We start from the raw sequence: 22,642 nt of genomic DNA, 5'->3' as shown, positions 1-22,642 counted from the left end.
TGTTTTATCAAATTTTGTTTCATTACTCAATTAATCATCAGAATAATTGATACTCGATTACTAAAATAATCGGTTTACAACAGCTCTAAAATTTGCATTAAAAGATCAGGACAGTAGTTGTAAACATTTATGAAGACTCCTTCGTGTTTAGTCATATTTATGACCAGTTCAGATACAGTATTACTCCTTTGTGTTTGTGGACATTTTTGTTTTCTAATGTCTGAAAAAACCTGTTGCTCTTTCTCACCAAGAGGGCCGTTTTTGCTTTTGCTGTTTCTTTCTGTCACCATGGTTATAATCTCTGAGAGCCCATTGTGGCGATCGTAAAAAAACACTGAGAGGAGGTAAAATGGCCTGAGAGGCACATTTTTATTTATTTGTCTGTTAATCTAAAACTGCAGCTTTCAGGGCTGCCTGGTTCTCCGGCTCTAAACCGTAAAGACAGAAACATGAAGATTGTGAGTCATGTAGCTAAAGTGGCGTTGTTGTGTTTGACATTTAACTGACATGCAGAGGTACTTTCTGCGCCTTTCCTGGAAACGCTACTTGTCTTTAAATAATCCCCTTCCTGCAGGCTGATAGTCGGGTGGATCTTATTCCCCCCCCCAAATCTCTGAATATAAATAGTTGAATGTCCCACAAGATGAGTCATTCACACACACACACACCTATAAAGATATGCTTGTCAGTAATAAGAAAGTAATGGCAGTCAATAACAATTGTTATGTAATGGTGATGATGATGGAGCGTCGTTTCATCACAAACACAGTTTGGTCCGCTCTGCATCGATGAGGCGGCGCTGAGCTACAATCTGGTTAACAGATGACACTCCGCTTCTGCGTGTGTGTGTGTGTGTGTGTGTGTGTGTGTGTGTGTGTGTGTGTGTGTGTGTGTGTGTGCGTGCCCTGACTGACTGACCCTTCTACGATTTGGAGTTTGAAGTTATATTATGCAGAGTTGGGTAGTTACATCGATTTGAGTAATTTTTCTGAAAAGAAATGTACTTTTAGGAGTAATTTTACTCCTCTGTTCTTCTTACTTTTAATTGAGTAATTTTATTATGAAGTATTTTTACTCTTACTTGAGTAAAATTTCTGGATTTTCTACCCACTAAATGAGAAACAAACATGTTTTAACCAAATATTCACCAGACACACACCGCTGTTTTTGTTTCATAAGTATACTGAAAGAAACTGAAAATTTTTATTTTCCCCGATTTTGCTATTTTTTGTTTCTTATCTGAATTATTGTCATTTTGGTCCTTAAAATACCAAAATTTCCACTTAACTGTATATTTTGGTGCGTCTGAGTATGTGATTCTTAAATATTAAATCAGCACTTGAATAGATTTTTCCCAAATATTTTTTTGCTTTTACTTGAAGTAGTGCTGCTGTTACTTTACTATGATTTTTGCATACTCTGCTCACCTCTGGTATCGTTATTCGTTATTATAAAACAGAAGATAAAGTCTCTTTATAAGGAGAGGTAAATGTGTTTTTTCTGACATTTCTAAATACCTGTGCAGTGAAAAAGTATTTCTGGTCTTACAGATTTCTTTTGTAACACATGATCAAAATCAGACAAATATACCCTGATTAAATAAAAAATACAGTTTTCAACTGATGATTTTATTCATGAAGAACAAAAAGTGAACTGAAGTATCTGGGATTTATGCTTGAAAAACTTATTAAATTAAATTAGATTGAACTTTCTTAATCCTACAGGAAGCTTCCTCTGGGAAATTTGGAAATTTCCAGCTGCAGAATCAACAGAAACAACTAAGCAATACATATTAGAAAAGACAAAAATATAATAAAAAATATAAAAGGAAATGAATTAAGACAATAAAAGAGGTATGGAAAAGTAAATAGCAGCACCTTCACTTATCACTCATTACAATAAATTATTGAACAACTGATATGGATGCTGTTCTGTGTCAATTAGCATATTATTAGAAATTATTCCATATTATTTGCAATCTGCTCCCTGCGGTCTAAATTACATCTGCTTGCTGATCCTCTTCTTTGTGCTGCATTTTAATAAGGGCAATTTTGCAACATGGCTGCTTCCATTAACTGTTTTTCCTTTTTGTTGTCAAAAAATGCTAAATTATTTAAAAATGTTAATTCAACAATCACCTCATTTACAAGTTTTTTTAATTGCAAAACACCTTCTGGGCTGAGCTGACGATACGAGCGTCGGGTAACGAAAACAATTTAAATCGTTTTTGTTCTGGACGGACGGATTGTAAAAAAGAAAGCTTGACGTCACAGGACTGCACAGAACTATATGACAGTGCATTATTGTCACTGTAAACAGGAAATTTCTGCCAAAAAGCTCAGAAATTTTGAGGATAATCTCTGAAAATGCATTCTGAGATTTGAGCAAACGGTCACAGATTATTAGATATTCTCGTTTTCCTGGAATTTCTGTTTCATCTGAACAGCTTTAATCTTAATAGTTATATAGACCTTTGTCCTAATTACTTCTTTCTGCAGTTGCAATTTTCATGGAAGTGAACCAAAACATTCAAAATAATGCATTTCTAATATGAACAACTTGATAATTCCATATTAGTTACCATATGTACAAGTGGGTGTCACTGCTCATGCTTGCAGTAATCACCGGTGGTCGTGCATGCAGAGCAGCGTGTAGTTACTATAACCCGTCTAGCTGCGTTCCTTCGCCTGGTGAAGAATCGCTCTGGTTACAGTAACACTTAGAAAAAACACCTTGCTGGGATTTAGCAGCCATTTGTCAGAAGCAGCTGGCAACAAATCCGACTTTTCCCAACGGAGGGGAACAAAGTTCAAGTGTTGACTCGCACAGAGTCTGCTGACAAATCGCAGCCTGGGCTAATCCACAGCACACACACACACACACACACACACACACACACACACACAGCACATTTCATACGCCTATTAACCCATGACATTGCTTGGTGACATATTCGGTGCTAAGCAGTCTGATGCTAATGGAAAAAATGAAGTCATTGTTAATCTGTGTGTTTGAAATTTTGCATGCATAAAAATAAATTAGGGAGGTTAATGCACAGAGGTTGTTGTGAAGCAATTTACTCACCTTTTTAGTAATCCAAATAGCCTCACATTCTCTTACTTAGGAGTGATGTTCAAACCAATTAAGGTTGAAGTGTTATCTGTGTATATTTCAGTTGTTTTTTTAATGAATTAAAGGTTAATATGGGCTTAAGGCTCAGGCTGCAGCAGTGCATGTAAATAAAAGCTTATTTGGCTTCAGCGTTAATGTACAAGTGTTCCTCGAAGAGTGAATGCTGTTTGCTTTATGTAACTAGAGTTGTAAATATTCACAACTCAGGAGTGTGAACCGTAGCTCACAGAATATCAGGGATAAAGTTGTGGAGAAGTTTAAAGAGGATCTATTATGCTAAATTCATATTTTGTTTTTTTGTACTTCTGTTTTTGTTTCTACTGCTTCTAAAACCAGCCAGCTGATTTTCGGCAACGAGTTAAAGTTTTTGGTGTTCAAAGCCTTCAGAATGTAATGTCACAAATCACCTAGCAACCCCAGCTGAGCCCAGCTCGTTGCCTAGCAACCGAAGCTGAGCTTCAGCTTGTTTGGTCAGCTGGTTTTTCTGCTGTATCTCTGTACAATGGCTGCTGGAAAAGGCAATGAGTTTTGTTGTTGATTTACCATCCAGAAACCGCATCCTGCATTCTTGTTGGTTGTACAAGCTAAAACACTACACCAACATAGTATTTAGTGGAAATTAATGCCAACATACTAAAGTGCTAAATTCAATCCTTTAGCAGGTATTCAAGATACCTTTAAAGTAGGGTAAGTGTTGTATTTTTGTGTTTTTGTGTAAGTGTTGTTTACCTCCTTCATTTGCTTGTTTTAGACTTCCCATCTGATCAATAAAGATTATTTAAATAATAAAATATTTTAACCCGGGCCTGGTGTCAAGTTTGGAAGGAGAACACAATGACGCATTTCTCTTCACACATCTTCATTGTTATCTGGATTTTTATTGGCCATTTACGATGGCAAATTTGCTCAACGGAAACCCAAATATACATTAAAAAAACTATTTTCAAATCAACAACCGGATGTTACTACTGGTGGAAAAGACAAAGAAGACGAAAACAGGAAGTAGTTGGAAGTACATGTTTCTTTAATGACTTAATGCATGAAGAAACTTTTTCATGTGTGATTTTAGCCTTTCTTGTTACCGCAAATGTGAAAATGTGTGGGAATATAGACAAAGTTTTGCGTACATTTGTAACGGAAAAGCAGCTAATGAGAACCAATTTTGGTTCTTAGTTGTTGTACAGACATTGTGTCGAAGCCCTTATGTACTGCATGTTACCTAATAACTGTTCACTGGCTGCCGTCCGGCTCTGTTTCTGTATTTCTGATTCCGCAGGCTGGAGACTTCAACTGTGTCCTGATTTACATGATTGCGTCTTTGACTTTCAGAAAGTGTCTCTTGTCCAGGCGCTGCTGACAGGCAGACAGCTGCTGCTTATCCGGGAAGACAGAGACGTCTGTGTGCGTTTCATAGCTGCTCGCTCCTCGCGTCGGGCTTTAACGGTGCAGTCAGAGGGAATATGTGTAGGTTCTCTGATGCAGCAGGAGGTCCACGCAGCGTCCCGCAGCACTTTCTCTCTGTGTGAGAGCTGTGATGTTGCAGTGGTTGTTCAGTTTCTGCCTGCAGGAAAAGTCAGGGGGTTGTTGTCATTCAAGGCTGCAGCAGCATCACATGCTGAGAAGGCTGTACTGCACCTTTAAATAGCCCAGAGTGTACAGTGAGCTAAAGAGACAAACATAAAAATATACTCAAAGGACAAGAAGAGAAACTCAGCTGGTAAACACAGGTTGTGGAATCAATGTTTATTTTAATATTTCAGTTTTTGAGCAATGTAATATTAATGGTGCCTGGATTAAGTAGGTGTTAAAGTGATGAATGTATTTCCTCCAAATATTAATACTGTATTTCACAGCAGCTGCTTTGCATTAAATAGAACAGAGAGATCGTCACAATTACAGTGGAGACAATGCTAACTCTACGGAAGACAATTAGGGACAATAGAAAACAAAGAATTCTGACTTTTTTTTCTCAGAATTCTGACTTTTTTCTCAGAATTCTGACTTTTTTCTCAGAATTGTTTTTTTTTTTCAGAATTTTGACTTTTTTTCCTTAGAATTCCTTTTTCTCAGAATTGTTTTTCTTTAAGGAATTTTCCCCTAAGAATTCTGACTTTTTTCTGAATTTTGACTTTTTCCTCAGAAATCTAATAAAAACCTGTCTGGATAGGTTTTGTTTTTTTTGGCCATAATCCTCTTCTGTACTAAGTTTTTCTCAGATTTCTGTCAGATCGGCTAGTAAAAAAAACCCTGGGGTCACACCTGTGTGTTGTTTAGAAAACACTGACTTCTGGTAGATGTTGTACAGTACCGGGTATTTGCACTATAAACACTGACCTTTTGTCATGTTTTCACTATTTCTTGAGCTGTTGTTGAGTAATTGACTTTAGTAAAACAGTTAATTTCATGTCAGTTCAAATCATCTTTATGTCCACTTTAACAACTGTGTGCTTTGTCAACCTGAATCTCACTCCAGCTGCAGGGTTTTCCTGTCTGATGAAAAATCAACCAGTCAGAATAAAAATCTCTTTATTCTGTTAGATTTGATTTATTTCTGTCCCTGACTTTCTTTACTTCTGATTCAATCACTTTATTTGTGATGATGGTGGGGAAGACTGATTGTGAAATTAACACAAATCAGGGACTTTTGATTATAATTTTTAAGAGAAACAAGAAAGAAATGTAAAAAAAAAAAAAAGTTTGAATTGTGTAAAGAAAAAGTTTTGAAAAAAACTTGGAAGCTCAGAAAAGACACTACCGGTACAATGTACACACTGTGAAGAAATACACACCATCTAATGTAGCAGGGAGGGAAAAGTAAAGGAGAAATCAGGCTTACAAACATCTTAAACAATCTCAGAGGAAAATCTTCAGGAAAACAATCAGAAATGTACCATATTTAACATTTATCCTAAATTCACAAAAATGAGAAAAAAAAATCCTGCTTCTTACTTCAGTCATATATTTATTTTCCACAAACCTGCATGACAAGATAAAGAAAGTGGAGTAAAAATGACCACAATGTCATTAATGGGTTATTATGAAGAAAACTTTGTGTGTTTATTTGCAAAATGTGATACATTTTCAGTGCTTTATATTCTAAAATTCAGCTTTGTTCTCTACAAAATTCTACAAATTTAATTCCTGCATATAGATAATTAGTAAAAAAAAAAAAAAAAAAATCAAAAATGCTGTTTTGGCATCACAAATAGTCTCCATACTGGAAAACGTCGCACTTTGGTGTGTGTGTGCAGAACAAACGTCTGCGTGTGTGTGTGTGGGTGTGTGTGTGTGTGTGTGTGTGCGTGTGTGTGCAGAACAGACGTCTGAATGTGTGTGTGTGTGTGTATGTGTGTGTGCAGAACAGACGTCGTGTGTGTGTGCACAGAACAGACGTCTGAATGTGTGTGAGGGTAAGAAATGAATTGTTAATTGCATGAATAAAACTCCATCATCTCTGTGCCGTCAAATCCAAACTGGAGGCTCAGTGAAACTACATCATCTTCTAATTGAATTCTGTCTTGCATGAAAGCCGGACAAACACACACACACAGACGCATGCGCACCTACACACACTCACACACTGTAGAAACAGCAGAGCAGTAAATTGATCGAATGAATAATCCAAAGTTTTATTCATTGTTCTTCCTCTTGTCTCAGCTTCCTGAAATGAAAATTTTAACTTCTGCAAATTGATTCATTAAATTTGCAGCATCTGAAACTAGTGACAGCTGGTTTGTCAAAAAAATTTAATATTAACTAGACTGTTCCAACCGTTGCAGGTTTACAGATTTATCAAACACAGAGAGATTGCAAAGATTACCACATCACACTACAGCCCAGTTCTCTTTTTTACTAAACACTCTTGAGCTCCAGCGCTCTACGTCTCTTTAAGAGATTAAGGAAAACGTGTTGGTGTTCCTCAGTTCTGCAGACAAATGACCCAAATGGTCAGTCCAGTTGATGGCGAACAGAAGAGTTGGCTTCATCACAAGCTGATTTCATAGAAAGCTTTGTTCTAGCTAAGCTTTGTGCTCTCAGATTAACACCTCAGATTTAGTTTAAATCATTCAGCAGATTAAGAGCTAGCAGGCAGGTGTGGTCCTAACCTGTTTGGTGCCTTGGGCCAACAACGCCCCCCATTGCAAACTCATTCAGTATTTATTTTAATATTTCATTTAAAAACATGGAAGAAGTAGAACACTACTAAAAACACATATAACATGATGCAAACACTTCTTAAAGTTAAAGATATACATATAAAAATAAATAAATACACTGCAAAAGCAGAGTATTTTTGGTCTGGTTTCTAGTGCAAATGTCTGTAACTTACAAGTAACTTTTTGTCAAGATATAAAGGCTTTTTTTAAGTAAATAATTCCTTAATATTGATGAAAAAGTTCTTGTTCCACTGGCTAAGGGCACTGCGCCGTTACCTAGCAACCCCAGCCAACCCCAGCCAAGCCAGCGCGTTACCTAGCAACCCAGTTCTAGTTCCACTGGCAGATTTTTGAGGTTACATTCTTGAGGTTTTTGAAACGGTTCATTTTACAGACACCAAGAAAACATTAACTTTAGTTTTTTAAGTAAAGTTAATGTTTGGTTGCTTTTAGAAGCAGTTTAGACCCAAATGGAAGAACAAAAACTGTGTAACTGTGATCTTCAAATACTGTGTTAAACTTTAATGTCATGTTTATTCTTTTATAGGTAGTTGTTTTATATGACTGTGAGAAAATAATTTGTTTTCTGGGACTTATAGCACATCTGTTTGTCTAATGCAAACTGTGACAGTGAAGAAACAAACAAGAGTCTAGCACAGAGCAATGTCTCGTATAGCCGACAGTATTTTATTTTCAACTCTGAATTTTGTGCCTTCCACTATATATTCTTCTCTCATCTTGTGCTTTAAGTTTCTTCTCTCTCTGACAGTAAACTCAAGCTGATTGTTTTTCTATATCTGTTTATAAGACTGCATTACTTGAAGCTTAGGCATCTTTCTTTTCTCAGATCCAGTGAACAGAAGTTTGTTTCCTGCTTTATTTACAGTATTTGTGTGGAAGTGATGAGTGTGAGTCGAGCCCGAATGGGATAATTTGAGTTTTATGTGAATATACATTGCTCTGCAACCCCGTTTCAAAAAGAAAAGTTAAGATGCAGTTTAAGAATGTGGAAAAGTATGGGTTTTTTGTTGTATTTAAATCACTAATCTTCTCCTGTTAAACATCGTTTTTCAGTTTATTGATGAATCAATCCTGAACACTTTGAAATACCTTCAAATTAAAATCATACCTGGAGTGGTGAATGTAATCAAAATAAGAAAGAAGGAGCTTGTTCAGGTTAAGTGTCTGCTGCAGAAGCCGGTTCCCACGCAGACTGCCGTCCTCTTCGTCTCCCACTCCTCTGCTCCCACTGCACTCCCACTCAGTTTTTACAGTGAAAAGCTCCAGGAGGCCTGAGCTGCCTTGACATGCACTGAATATCTTCAACCAATGACATTATAAACTGTAGAAACAAATATGAAGCTCTTATTATCGGTCAGAAACGGCTCACTGATTTCTCTTTGAGGCATTTTGCTTACAAGTGGATTATAACTCCAATCAGATTCTGTGGTCTAAAGAATCAGTTATTGACTCCTAATTCATGACATTATTTAGTAAATTATTATATTATTAAAATAATATTTTTATTTTCTGCTCTGCATTGTGAACAGACCGTTTGAAAACACACCAATTGTTGTCCTAGTCTTACACTAATTTTTCCAAATTCCTCAATTAAATTTTTTTAAGTAGACATATTGACACTGAACTGTGACATAACTGCATCATTTTGTTATTTACAGGCCATTTCACAGTTTTAGTTTTAGTTATGCTTTTTAAGTCCCTCAACATCTTATTTACTAGATTAATTAGTTTATTGACTGAAGTATTTTAACTGGATGTTGAGGTATTTTTGTATAGAAGCTGCTTGTTTTTATTCTGTGTATATGTGTAAATAATTAAAACTAGCAGGTTTTATCTAGTGCAACCATGAATCCTTGATAGATTAAGATCTAAATATTTTAAACAACCTGCTCATAGTTACTATATTTTTGACCTCATGCTGAAAGTTTTGCACCTTTCACTTTAAAGCTGCAGTATGTAACTTTAAAAATATATTTTTTTACATTTGTTGAAACCATTTCCATGTCTTAACAGTTTGGTATGAGACAGGTAATCTGTGAAAATATTGAGCTTCTCCAAGTGCTAATTAGAAACAACAAATCAGAGCCAAGAGGCGGTTCTTAGCGCTGTCAATCATGCTCGCCTCTACACCCCCTTTTCTCTCTACTACGCTGCAGCTAGCAGAGGCTGTCGTGAATGCTAATGCTAGTTAGCATAGCCACTGCTCATGATAAACGGTTTTCCTGTAACGGTAAATTGTTTTCAGCGAGTACACAAGGTTTATTGACAGCGCTAAAACCTGCCAATCAGAGCCTCTTCCTGGCTCTGATTGGCTGTTTTTGGTCGGGAGCGGTTCTTTTCTTCAGAAGGCAATCGTAGCTCAAGGAGGACACCGAGAAGATTGATCTTTTCACAGACTAATTGTCTCATAACAAACTGTCACGACATGGTGACATTTTTCAGAAATATATTTTTCTTAAAAGGAAATGTAAGTTTTGTTAAGTCAGCCGTATCCAGAAACCAAGTAAGATCAGGCAAGCTGAGCAAACTGACCTTGACGTATAAAATCAGCGGATTGACCCTTTAACTCTCCCATTAGCACAACTTGCCCGTCGTGTCACGGCAGAACCGCAGAGAACCGCAGCCTCAGGATCACTTTGACACAGATTGAAGAAGAACAGCAAGCTCAGCCCGGTTCTGAACTTCTCCCTGAACTTTTCTACATTTCTTTGATTTTACGCAGATGGTTCTTCAAAGGCTCCGGGCTTCGCTTGGCTGCGATGAGTCTTTACGGTTAGAGTGACACTTCTGAGGTCAGCATGATTTGTTCCATCAAATCTAATTACTTCTTTTTTTTTTGTAGCTTTCACGCATTTTCTGAGGCAGCAGCTGCAGCCTGGAGGGACTCTGGTACTTTATATCCTCCAATGTGTGTGTGTGTGTGTGTGTTTAACCTCCGCTATGATGAATCAGCAGAAAACGGCACAGAGTGTAAATAACCACATGATGTGATAAACATCAGTTTTAAGGGATTAACTCCACTCTGACGCACCGGAGCCGTCTTTCAGGGGTTTCTCCTTTGTTTTGTTCTTGAACAAGTTGGGAAACTTGAAGGTGAACGGAATGAAAATGAGGAACGAGAGAAAGACCGGCAGTGAAATATTAACGAGGATGGCAGGAGGGAGTTTGAATACACAGACTCAGCAAATCCTTCACAGACGTTCTGCGCTTGTCTTGTTCAAACTAATCAAGTTTAGCGTTACGTGACGCATGTAAAGTGATATTTCATGACATTTTACATTAAAACCTACGTGGTAATTTTTGCAGAGGTTTAAGTTCACCTTGCAGGACATGTTGGACAGTGAGTCCAAATAGAAAACTCTAGGAAATGTTTTTATTCCTTTTACTTACCAGACACAAACTTGAGTTTCAAGAGGACAAAATCCCCTCTAATCCATCTGTTTGTGCATATAAACAGCTTAATGTTCATTTAATTTCTCACCTTCTGATTTTGGAGCTCCAAACCGAGCCTGAAAAAGAGAGGACAAAATTTAAAGCCAATTGAGTTTGGCTTTAATCTCCATGTGGGAAGGAAATAAAAAGCTTCTTGCCAAAACGATGCGTTTAAAACTAACGACACCCACAATCCCACCCACAGACTGCTGGGAAGAGAACAACAGTGTGAGGGGAAAAATGAAGTTTGAAAGACAAGACTTAAAGAAACAGCTTGGCTTTCTGAGAACACTGAAAGCACTCCATGCTGCTGCAGAAAATAACCATTATGCTCCAAAAGGACAAAGGTTGGCTCCATTTAACAGAACCTACTGGAGCAGGTGGGTGCAAATCTGCACAACAAACCAATTTATTTAGAAAAAAAATCACAATAAACCCAACAATCCACCACCCATTTACATTAAACTGGGACCAGAGCTACCAAAGCACCAAAAACCAGTTCATGGGTCGTAAGATTTTAGTCTGAGGAAACGAAGAAACAACCATATTTATCAGGAGCATCAGAATGAGATACTTAAGATCAGGAATTAACTTAGAAAATAAAGAACTGAAACTTCAGTTTATTAAAAAATTAATTAATCTTTAAAGCTGCAGTAACTTTTATTAAAAGAATAAATGTTTTTTTACAGATTTGATAAAACTGTCACTCTGTTATGGCTGTACGGTACGAGACGGATAATCTGTGATAATATCAATTGGAGCCTGTAGGAGAGCCTTAGCGCTGTAAATCATGTTTGTGTAGGTGCTGCTTACACCCTCCCTCTTGCTCAAAGCTTATCCCTGATAGGCAGGAATGCTCAGGCTAGTTAGCATGGCCTCTGTTGACGGCAGATGGACAGTTTTCCTGGAACAGTTAGATACTTACTGAATGGAAGAGCGTTTCACCTTTATTTATGAACTCGAAACAGCCAATCAGAGCCAGGAGGAGGGTCTTAGCGCTGTCAATCATGTGTGCCTTTTGTTACGAAATTAAGCCTTTTGTACTGAAACACAAAAACAAATGAACAAAAGGGTGAAAAAAAGAAATCTACCAATCAGATTCCTGACAGAAACGGAGCCAGCAGGTAAATATAATGCCTCAGCTGCTTCTTCAGTAGTATTTGAAGAGGTTTTTGAGAAGACAAGCCGCCATGTTGCCAATCAAAACAAAGTTCTGAGCAGGGCGGAGCCACTGAGAGTGAGAGCTGAGCACAGAAAGGGAAAAAAACGGGGAGGCGACTCTTTTGATTCACTTTTGAGCATGACCACATTAAACTGCGCGTACACAGGCATGATTGACAGCGCTAAGGCACTCCTACCGACTCTGGTTGTTTTTGACCGCGATCAGTCAAAATTGGGTGTTGTAGCATGAGAGGCAGTGGAGATTTATTTTTTACACACTGACAAGAGATAGTGACAGTTTTAACTTTTCCTTTTTATAAAAGTTACAGGCTGCAGCTTTAATATGTTCAGTGAGAATGATTTTCTGAAGTCAAACTGTGAAAATGAAAGCAAAAAGAAAAAAATAGTTGTTTTTTTGAGACACAGAAATATTAGCATAAATTATTCAGAGGCCTTCTAAAGCCAGCCTCAGTGGTCTGGGGAATTCTGCTGTTTTTCTTCATGTCTGCCAGAAAGAAGAGTTTGGGTTTTCTTTTTGCTCTGATCAGTTCCTGGCTCCTGATTTCAGAGTCTTTATCTGAATTTCATTTCTTCTCCCATGTGGTGGCATATTCCCTCTGCCTCAGATCGTCTACCTGCACCGTTCCTCATAAACTCACCTGTTGTCGCTCCTTCATCCTCCTGGTTCCTCGTTCAGCGGTTTTTCAGATCCTCAGCTTTCTGGCTGCACAGCCTTGTTTTCCTGCAGGCGTCTAACTTCATGTTGCATGTTTTCTGTCGGCCGACTCGCTGCTTTGGCAGCGCCTCAGGTTTTGTTTTTGTGACATGAAGTTCATTAGTATTCTGCTCTGACCTCCTACTTGTTCAGTCCTGCATTTAGTTCCTGCGCTGACTTCTCTGCAACAAGAATAAAAATCAATTTACATGTAAATGGGGTGTATTTTTCTTTCTTACTTTTTATCGTTTCTCTCTGTGTACTGAGGAAAACCATTTTCTTTGTTGCTTTGAGACATTTTGAGTAATTGTCATTGCAGACATTTGCATTATTATCTCTGTATCAACATCATGTATGACAGATTTACACCTTGTGAAACTGAAAGAAGTTAAATGAAATGTGTTTTATATAAAGAAAACTCAAATATTTCCACATTTTTCGTATGGAAAGCAGAATCTGTGATTTATTCTTGTTTAATTTATACATTTAACTCAGGGATTTTTTTTTCATTGTCGTCTCTTAAGGAAATATGTTTGTTTTTTTATTGGTTACTTTTATTGCTTTTTTTCAGGCTGGTAGATTTTTTTCCATGTCATAAGTCAATAAATGTTTTTTTTTTTAAAAAGGAACCATAAATAAATTTAGCAAAACACGACCAACACCAAAAAAAAAAGATGACACTCTGAGACAAAAATGGCAACATTAAAGCCTTCAGCTACACTTTTAGACAGAAATTGTATTTCAGAAAACAAAAAATTTGGAAGTTTTCAAGTTAATTGGATTTTCTGAGCCGGTTCTGATGCACATGAATCTAAAAATAAATAAATAAATAAAACATTTCAATTATTAAATTGTGTTTTATTAACATGAGTGAATGTGTGACATTTTTTGCACATTTGTGATGGAAACGCTGCTTATGTCAGCAGAATAACTTTGGTTAATATTCTGCGTAGAAACATAGCAGTAGTGAATGGAAGCAGCATAAAGTCTCACTTCCTAAACAATATCAGTTGCAGTACTTTTCCTCACAGTGTGACATTTGACCTGTAAAAATCCACTACAAGTAAATACTACACAGAGTGGCTGAATCGATTCAAAATACTCACAACTGATCATTCATTTGGCTCAGACACCGAGGGGAAATAAAGGCTTCCATTTTTTAAATTGTAAAATTAATACACAAGCTTTCTTCTCTTACTCAGGGAACTTTATGCTCACAAATTAACGATATTTAATGGTCTTTTTGTGTCAGAAGAATGTCTGAAAATTATTGATCTGCTATTTAAGATTTTTTTTTTTCTGTTTAAAACTGTTTATACGCAGTGTTTCTCAAATTTGGTCGAATTTACAGTAAAAATAACGTATTGTTTTTCTTTGCAGAAATCTCAATCAATTTGACTCCTCTGCTGTAAAGATGGTTTTCAGTGGACAGATGAGGATGTTCCCGAACTGAACCAACCAGAACCATCGTCTGAACATGGCGGACGACTTCTACAGCAGCACCTTCTCAGCCTCTGAATCGGACTTCCCCTCCTCCTCCTCCTCTTCCTCCGCCTCCTTCCTCACGCTCGAACAGAGGGCGGCTTTCGTCTTCGTCCTCATCCTCTTCATTTTCCTCGGCCTACTGATCGTCCGCTGCTTCCGGATCCTTTTGGACCCGTACCGTAGCATGCCGTCGTCTACCTGGACGGACTACATGGAGAAGGACACGTTCGATTACCGGATTTCCTGACAGGCAGCCTGAGAGGCAGCAACCCTGACAACTCAATGCGTAAACTGAGGCAACGATCACATTGACCAATGACGGCACCAACACTGATGCACATTTTCTTACTTCTGTTTGTTCTACAAATCAATCAGAGCGAAATGTGATTAACTATTAGTAAAATAAATCACAATCAGCTGAATCAGCTTTGGGTAAAAAACAATTACTCTGCAAAAACACAAAATCTTACCAAGTAATTTTGGTCTAATATCTTCAAACTTCAAATAAGACAAATCTAACTTGAAAGTAACTTTTTGTTTTAAGTAAATAATATAAGTTAAATAATTTGTCAATTTGACAATATTGACAAAAACGTTCCACTGGCAGATTACTTCACTTGTAACACAAGAAAAATGTATTGTTTTAAAGTGAAAAAATTTGCCATTGCAACTAGAACTGGTTGCTAGGAGATGGGCGGGGCTTGGCTGGGGTTGCTAGGTAACGGCTTTAGTTCTCTTGGCCAATGAAACTAGAATTTATTCATCAATATCAAGGAATTATTTACTCAAAACAAGCCTCTGTATCTTGCTACAAAGTTCCTTGTTAGTTTTGTCTTATTTCAAGTTTGCCAAGATATTTGTAAAAAGAACTAGAGAAAAAAAAATACTTGGTAAGATTTTGTGTTTTTGCATTTCAATCAATCAATCCAGTTTATTTGCATAGCACATTTCAGCAACAATGCCGTTCAAAGTGCTTTACATCATAAAAACACAAAAATACAAAGACATGGAACACACCAAACTAATTTAAAAAAAATCTCTTAAACTAATTTAAAAACTTTCCTCAAAATACTACTTATTTTGCCTTTTCCAATTTCTCTTACTTAACCATATTTCCTTGCAGTAATTTTACAGTATTACCTATTATCCTTTGCAAAACATTTTCCCATAGCAACACCCCAAATGTGGATAAAAGTTGCCAAAAATAGTTACCTAAAAACGCATAGTGCATATAGACATCAATTGTATTTGCACAACTTGAAGATTTTTACACAGAAACATAACTTTAACTTAAAGGGCAACAGAAACGTCAAATTGTCAAACTTCAGAGGTTTTGATTTGACTCTGAAACCTTTTTTCTGCCAGGACCTTTAAACTAACAAAGAGAAATGTGCATTTTGTGTTGTTGCTGCTTTGTGATCGTTGTCTCACCCAGCAGGCGTCACATCTGAGCAGAAACACACCAACTAACAAATGCAGAGGTGGGCAGAGGATCCAAAAATTACATTGAAGTAAAAGTGTTTGGTAAAAAGTTACTCAAGTAAATGTAACTGAGTAACTACTTACCACCCAACTCTGCCCAAATGCAGTCAGTTTTGTTGAACAAATGTCAAAGAAATCATATTTTCTTGAAAGAAGAAAATCTGTGAAAGAAACGAGAAAATATTTCTGAAAATGTTGCTTTCAGAAAGATTAGATTTGCATCATGTTTGGCAAAATCTGCAACCCCTCTGATGAGCGCTGCGCGTCTGTAACTCGACGTCCAGTCTGGTTTCTGCTCAGATGTGGTGAAGGTTGCAGAAATCCCCGAGCTCTGCAGCTCTCCAGCATCACTGCAGGAGTCGGCAGCGATGCGGCGAATGGTGGAGAGGTGATTTCATCAACTGCCTGCTGGGCAACATGCTAGGGTTGCTGTCTCTCATGGGAGAAGAACTTGTTTTTGTTGCTTTATGTTTATTTGCAAAACTTATTAAGACTTTAAAGACTTGTTCAAACATTTTGTGAAGTTCACCTGGACGGTGAGGCGTTTATTTTTGTTCTTTTAGCGTGTGGAGGAGGAGGCTCAGGAGAGTTGGAGGACAGAGTGAACAAAGCTGTGTTGAATCGGTTTGACTGCAGCGATGAGACGAGCCGGTTTCCAGCGGCTCTCTGCCAGTTGCTTAGTAACTGGTGTTTTCAGCTAAAATCTATAGTCAAAATGTCCAAATTAAAGAGGACCTGAAGAAGAAACAAGTGACCAACGCAAACACATTCCTCCCAGCGACACATTTTTTCGGTTTGGTGCAGAAAGGGATGTCAGCATGAAGTCTCGCCGCTTTACTGACATCAACAGGTGAGTCTGAGAAACGGCCTCCCACTGTCAAACACTAAGATGAAATGAAATTTAGTTGTTCCTCAAGATGTCACTGAAACTAGGAGAAAATATAAACACATCACCAGCCGGAGCAACAGTACGACTCGCGGCTGGAACTGAGGGCCAAACGCGGCCCGCCGTAAAGGTTCATGGGGCCCAAAGAGAAACGCAAACAAAACTTTGAGTAATTAAATATCTTATCAAATGAAAGCATCACTCTTCAAGTGAGAACTCTTCAAGTTTTCACTTGGAGTATTAGGGCCACAAAAAAGAAAAAATCTGACATTTTTTCTCAAAATTCTGACTTTTTTTCTTGGAATTTTGACTTTTTTCTCTGAATTTAACCTATAAGATCAGTAAAATTCTGGGGGCGTCAATTCTAAGAAAATAATTCAGAATTCCTGGGAGAAAAGTCAAAATTTTGAAATTTTTCTGAGAATTTTATTTGACCTCAGAAGATTAAAGCCAGAATTTCGTTTTTTCTTCTCCAGGGCCCAAAATATAAGGTTAAGTGGAAATTTGGAGGATTTTATGGATGAAAATGACAATAATTCTTATAAGTAGCAAAAAATAACAAAATACAAAATCAGTGTTTTCAATAAAAAAATTATTAAACTTTAATAAAAACTGCAGGTGTGTGTCTCTGTCTGGTGAATTTCTGGTGAAAACATAAAATTTTACCCAATTAAGAGTAGAAGTGCTTCATAATAAAGTTACTCAAGTAAGAGTAAAAAGTACAGAGTAGCAAAAAATACTCCTAAAAGTAAATTTTTCAAAAAGTTGCTCAAGTAAATGTAATTGAGAAAATTTAACTAGTTGCTACCCAACTCTGTCTACACTCAGCTAACCAGCTACACTGTAAAAACACAAAATCCTACCAAGTGTTTTGGCCCAGTTTCTAGTGCAAATGTCTTATTACACTTGAAATAAACAAACTTAAAGTAAGTTTTCAGCAAGAAGCTTGATTTGAGTAAATAATTCCTTAATATTGATGAAAAATTGCTTGTTCTTTTGGCAGATAAATTAATTTATAACATGGGGAAATTGTCTTATTATAAGTTAAATAAACTGCCAGTAGAACTAGAATTATTTCATCATTATTAAGAAGTTATTTACTCAAAACAAGCTTCCATATCTTTCTGAAAAGTTACATGTAAGTTTGTTTGTCTAATGTTTAGTTTCTGGTGCTAATTTGCACCAGAAATTAAACACAACATACTTGGTAAGATTTTGTGTTTTTGCAGTGAATAACTTTCTAAAACACAAAAACCCAACTATTAGCTGAAACTAAATTAACACCAGGAACAGAAAACAGATCGTTAAATGCGATTTTGCATTCCCCAGACCAGCTTTTCCTTGAGTTTCATGCGTCTTTCATGTACATTAGAATTCCAAGACGCATTTGCAGGCGCAGCAGAGCGGCAGTGATGTGTATCTGCTTCTGTCTGCAGCGGGGCCCCCCTCAGGCGACCTGCACACACTCTGCTGTAATGGGCCTCCTCATGGTTGGAGGTCTCCTGTCAAATCTCGGAGCTGAAAACCCCCCGGAGAAGAGCGAGGGTTTGAAGTCGGAATAAAGAATCAGACGGGAAAGAGAAAGCAGCTCTCCTCTGGGCTTTTCCTCGCAACCAGGTGTGAACGCTGGAAGGTGGCACGGTTCGCTTCCTGAGTGGATGAAGGCATCAAAGCGCAAACCTAAACACAATGGACAGATTTCTGTTTTATTCTCAAAGAACTCGGTTTAGACGGTTATTTTAGGCCTCTGGAGGACGGTCCAAAAGGAGAGGTGCTCAACCTCAAATTCACTGGAAAAACACAAAATCTTACAGAATATTTTTGATTAGTTTCTAGTGCAGAAATCTTGAAATAAGACAAACTAACTTATAAGTAAGTTTTTAGCAAGATATCTTACGTAAATACTTCCTTAATATTGGTGGAAAAGTTCCATTGGCAAGGAGAATTAAAGCTGTTACCTAGCAACCCCAGCCAAGCCCAGCTCGTCTCCTAGCAACCAGCTCTAGTTCCACTGGCAGAAGTGAAATAATCTACCAGTGGAACTTTTTCACCAACATTAAGGAATTATTTACTTAAAATAAACCTCTGTGTGTTGCTGAAAAGTTAGTTTTAAGTGAGTTTCTCTTATTTCAAGTGTAATAAGATATTTGTACGACAAACTGGACCAGAAATTCTTGGTAAGATTTTGAGTTTTTGCAGTGCTGAAACCAACTTGTAGCTTTCTCTCCTTGCAGATGGGCAGAAAGCCTGGAGCGATCTTCCTCCCTCCTCTTCCTCCTCAGCAGGACCCAATCTTCTCTTCGCTTGGTAAATCTTTAGGTTTTTGAAGATCTCCGGAGGGGGGCTTCGCTGCAAGGAAGGTGACCGAACCTTTACCTGAAAGGAACAAAAAAACTGACATAAAGTTTTACAGGACGGTTTTCATTTTTTTAATTTCCTCTCTGGGGGAGAAGGAGACTTTTCTTCCTGTCCTTATCGGAGCCTCTGCTGATTGAAATCAGCATGATCAGGTGGAATCGAGGATATGAAATCTTATCAACTTGAATTATGTCTGGATTTTATTGTGTTAAAAGTTGCAGGAAGGATCTTTTGTAGTATTATTATTATTATTCTTATTAAGTTCTGGATCGCCTCCCGTCAATCCCAGACGGAGATCAGAGATGAAGTATGAAACTATTCATTCATTTATTCATTCATTTATCCACCCACCCTCCCATCAGGGCGTCTTCAGATTGAAGCGGTAACCATTGAATGGTTTCTTTTACACATTTTTCCATTTAATTACAGAAAAAATCACCGTCTCTTCACTCTCATTAACTCAGTGTCTCTAATTGCTGTTTAATGGCAGTTTGTGATTCATATTATTAGCTTTGCAGCCATGAATCAACTGCTGTGTTTAACAGAGTCTATATTTTATATCTTTATTTATAATTAAGATTTCATCTGTTTTAAATTATCTGCAAAAGTATCAGATAAATTCTGTCTTATTTGCCTCACAGAAAACATCATAGTGGGTATTAAAAATTGATACAACCATGTTAAAATTCAGTTTTTTGATGCAAACATAACTTTATTTTCTCATCTGGGGTGAAAAAAGACCCTTTAAATGGTGACACTGATTTTCTACTAACATGATTTTTAAGGGAATTATTAATTCTGAAAACAGGATTAAGAGAATTTCAGCATTTTCAGTTGTTTTTTTATTTATTATTCCCCCTTCAAGATTTCAGTGTGTAGCTAAAGTGAGATATAGGTCGTAAGTCTACAGAGGAGGATTACAGCCAATAAAAAGAGAGACTCTAATCTCAAAATTCTGATTTCAATCTCAAAATTCTCAGATTTGAAAACTCAATCTGGGATGAAACTCACAATTATCACTTTAAAATAATAAAAATTAACTTTTTTCTTTGAATTATAACCCTAAACTCAGAAATCTGACTTTTTTTCTCAGAGTCAGAGTTATCCATGAGGCAAATCTGGTGTTAACACTGAAATCTACCAGATAAATTTGGCACAGGCTTTCAGTGCAGGTTTACAAATCTTTTATGTGATTATTTCCATTTGCTAACTGAACACACTTTGGTTATTTATTTGAATTTACACAAAATTAGAAATATGAGTTGAGTTCTTAGATAAAAGTCAAAATTTGAGGTTAAAAGTAAAAAAATATATAGATTTTTTTGTAGGTGGCACTAATCCTCTTCCATATAATCACACTAAATATGGATTTTTTTTAAAATGCAAAACAAAACCCTGCCATTTCAACATGAATACAGGTTTTTATACCCACTCTTGTACAGCAGAAACATGTATTTTCCCAGTGTGATGGCACTCATGACCACATATTCACTTCATATGCCTGTCTTGTAAACACACTCACTCATAGAGAGGAAATGCTGCCCTGCACAAACTACTGCTGACTGTCCCAGCGTCTCACTGCCAAACCAAACCCGTTCCTCTCCTCCATCCCTCCGTCCTCACTGCCGATTTATACCTTTACTCACTTTATCTCCTCTCCCTCCACTTTCATTGGATTTTTTTAATCTCCGCTGGCTTTACCACCTTGACAGGTAAATACATTTGAGTTGCTAAAGCTCATAAAGGAGTAAAATGGTGATAAAGGAAGAAAATAATTCTCCAAGACGTCTCACTGTCTTATCTTTTCACTTGCTCTCACTGCTGTCTCCCCTTGAAAGAGCTAAAACTCTCATTACTTCGCTGTCAGCTGCTGCAGAAAGAAAGAAAAAACCCGTGAGTAGGTTTTTCACTGCAAAAACACAAAACCTTACCAAGTATTTTTGGTCTAGTTTCTTGTGCAAATACCTTAGAAAACTTGAACAAAGGCAAACTAAGTTAAAATTAACTTTTCAGCAAGTTATATAGAAGCTTGTTTTAAGTAAATCATTCCTTATTATTGATGAAAAATATATTTTTTTTTATTAGCAGGTAAATTATCTTATTTTATGGGGAAAATATCTTCCAGTGGAACTGGAACTGGTTGCTAGGAGACGGGCTGGGCTTGGCTGGGGTTGCTAGGTAACGGCTTCAGTTCCCTTTAGCAATGAAACTGGCACTTTTTTTTTTTTTACCAATATTCAAGTGCATTTTTAGCAAGATATAGAAGCTTATTTTCAGTAAACAATTCCTTAATAATGATTTTAATAAAGTAGTTCCCTTTGCAGATTATTTAACTTTTAACACGAGATTCTTCCCATGTTATAATTTATATGCCGGTAGAATAAGCACTTTTTCGTCAATGTTAAGGGATTATTTACTGACAACAAGCCTCTATATTTTGCTGAAGATTTACTTTAAAGTTAGTTTGTCGAATTTCAGGTGTTGTAAGTAACTTAAACTAGGAACAAGACCAAAATTACCTAGTAAGGTTTTGTGTTTTTGCAGTGTTACTGAAGTTGGAGTAAGGTGCTTCAATGGACGGCTGCTTATTGTTGCTCTACCGGGACAAAAACACTCATAAAGCCACACAGTGTGTGTTTTATTTAGTTTTGGTCATCAGAGACTCAAGACAGTCATTTATTTTTAAAACATAATTTAAATTGGTATTTAAACTAAACCTGTAATAAAAGGCGTTGGTATAAAAAAACTAAACTAAATATCAAGTAAAATACAGTAAGATAATAACGGCTGAATTGAAAATGATCTAAAATAACCCCCAGATAAATTAAAATGACATTGGAGGGAGGGATATGATAAATCAGGATGAGTTATAATTTACTTTATTCATTTAACATTTGCAACACAAGATCATTAATTTGTTTTATGAGCTACTGAGAATAAATTATACCTTCTTTAGCCTTTCCAAGAGTTTAGGCAAAATGTTTAGTTTTTTTTTTTTAATGGTTTTGTCGACATTTCTTTCGAAATTAAAGTGTCCAGAAAAGATGCTTTTTTTACAACATTGACTGTTTTTAGTGGACATTGTCTGATGAACCAAGGCTTGTACATGTATTAATGTGGACCTGGATTTTCTAAACTGCATTCTATTAACAAAAAGAAATGTTTACAGCTCATTGCAAAAACATCGCGCTCAGTCTGACGTATCTACATGCAAATGTCTGCGCTCTGATTTCATAATGGGAGGAAATGGAAAAATTTACCAAAGGCTTCAAATGCATATTAAAAAGACTGAATGAAAAAATATATATCAGTAACATAAATTGGTAAAAACTACAGAAGAGGATTAGAGCCATTGGAAATTATATAATCTTGACCTTAAAGTCACATTTCTGAATCTCAGAAGCCTGGTTTTTTTCCCCCTCAGAATTCTGATTTTAATTTCAGAAACCTGAACTTTTTTTTTTCTTTTTTACAGAATTTTGACTTTTATCTCAAAATTTTTATTCTCAGAATTCAGATTTTTTTTTTCCAGAGCTTGATTTTAATCTAAAAATGTTGTATTTTCTCCAAATTCTAACGTGTTTAATCAGAATTCTGGCTTTAATTTCAGAAATGTGACCTTTTTTTTTTTTTTTTTTTTTTTTTTTTTTTTTTGCAGAATTCTGACTTTTTTCTCAAAATTCTTAATCTCTGAATTTTGATTTTTGATCTTAGTAGATTAAAGCCAGAATTCTGAGAAAAAAGTAAAAAATTCTTTCTTTTTTAGTGGCTCTAATCCAAACAGTCGATGTGAAGATAAAATACATTTTCTTC

At 36.6% G+C, this 22,642-nt stretch overlaps 1 protein-coding gene and 2 long non-coding RNA genes across 5 annotated transcripts in view; 2 read left to right on the top strand and 1 right to left on the bottom strand.

The window, feature by feature from the left end:
* LOC103147961 (cortexin-3-like) overlaps positions 1–14,914 on the top strand; it is a 30,483-nt gene extending 15,569 nt beyond the window's left edge. Inside the window, exon 3 of the mRNA XM_007566545.2 lies at positions 13,999–14,914. Within this exon, the coding sequence (XP_007566607.1) occupies positions 14,096–14,350 (255 nt within the window). The 5' untranslated portion in view covers positions 13,999–14,095 and the 3' untranslated portion in view covers positions 14,351–14,914. The remainder of the gene's footprint in view (positions 1–13,998) is intronic.
* On the bottom strand, positions 4,136–13,082 carry LOC103147960 (uncharacterized). Of its 3 annotated transcripts, XR_001664015.1 has the most exons (6): positions 12,563–13,082; positions 11,668–11,785; positions 10,792–10,819; positions 9,843–9,944; positions 8,419–8,631; positions 4,136–4,693 (listed from the first exon to the last, which is right to left on the bottom strand). It is a non-coding gene; the product is annotated as an uncharacterized LOC103147960 (long non-coding RNA). The 3 variants fall into 3 exon arrangements; XR_477306.2 differs by lacking the exon at positions 11,668–11,785; XR_001664014.1 differs by lacking the exons at positions 9,843–9,944; positions 11,668–11,785.
* A 186-nt stretch (positions 14,915–15,100) lies between the features above and the next one.
* On the top strand, positions 15,101–19,755 carry LOC107837956 (uncharacterized). Its single transcript, XR_001664009.1, has 3 exons — positions 15,101–16,435; positions 17,908–18,088; positions 18,706–19,755. It is a non-coding gene; the product is annotated as an uncharacterized LOC107837956 (long non-coding RNA).
* The last annotated feature ends 2,887 nt before the right edge of the window (positions 19,756–22,642 follow it).

The sequence above is a fragment of the Poecilia formosa genome, unplaced genomic scaffold (genome assembly GCF_000485575.1).
Source record: "Poecilia formosa unplaced genomic scaffold, Poecilia_formosa-5.1.2 Scaffold192, whole genome shotgun sequence".
In the NCBI taxonomy this organism is placed as follows: domain Eukaryota; kingdom Metazoa; phylum Chordata; class Actinopteri; order Cyprinodontiformes; family Poeciliidae; genus Poecilia; species Poecilia formosa.
Note: the sequence above shows the minus strand (reverse complement) of the source record. Positions and strands in the feature narration are given on the sequence as shown.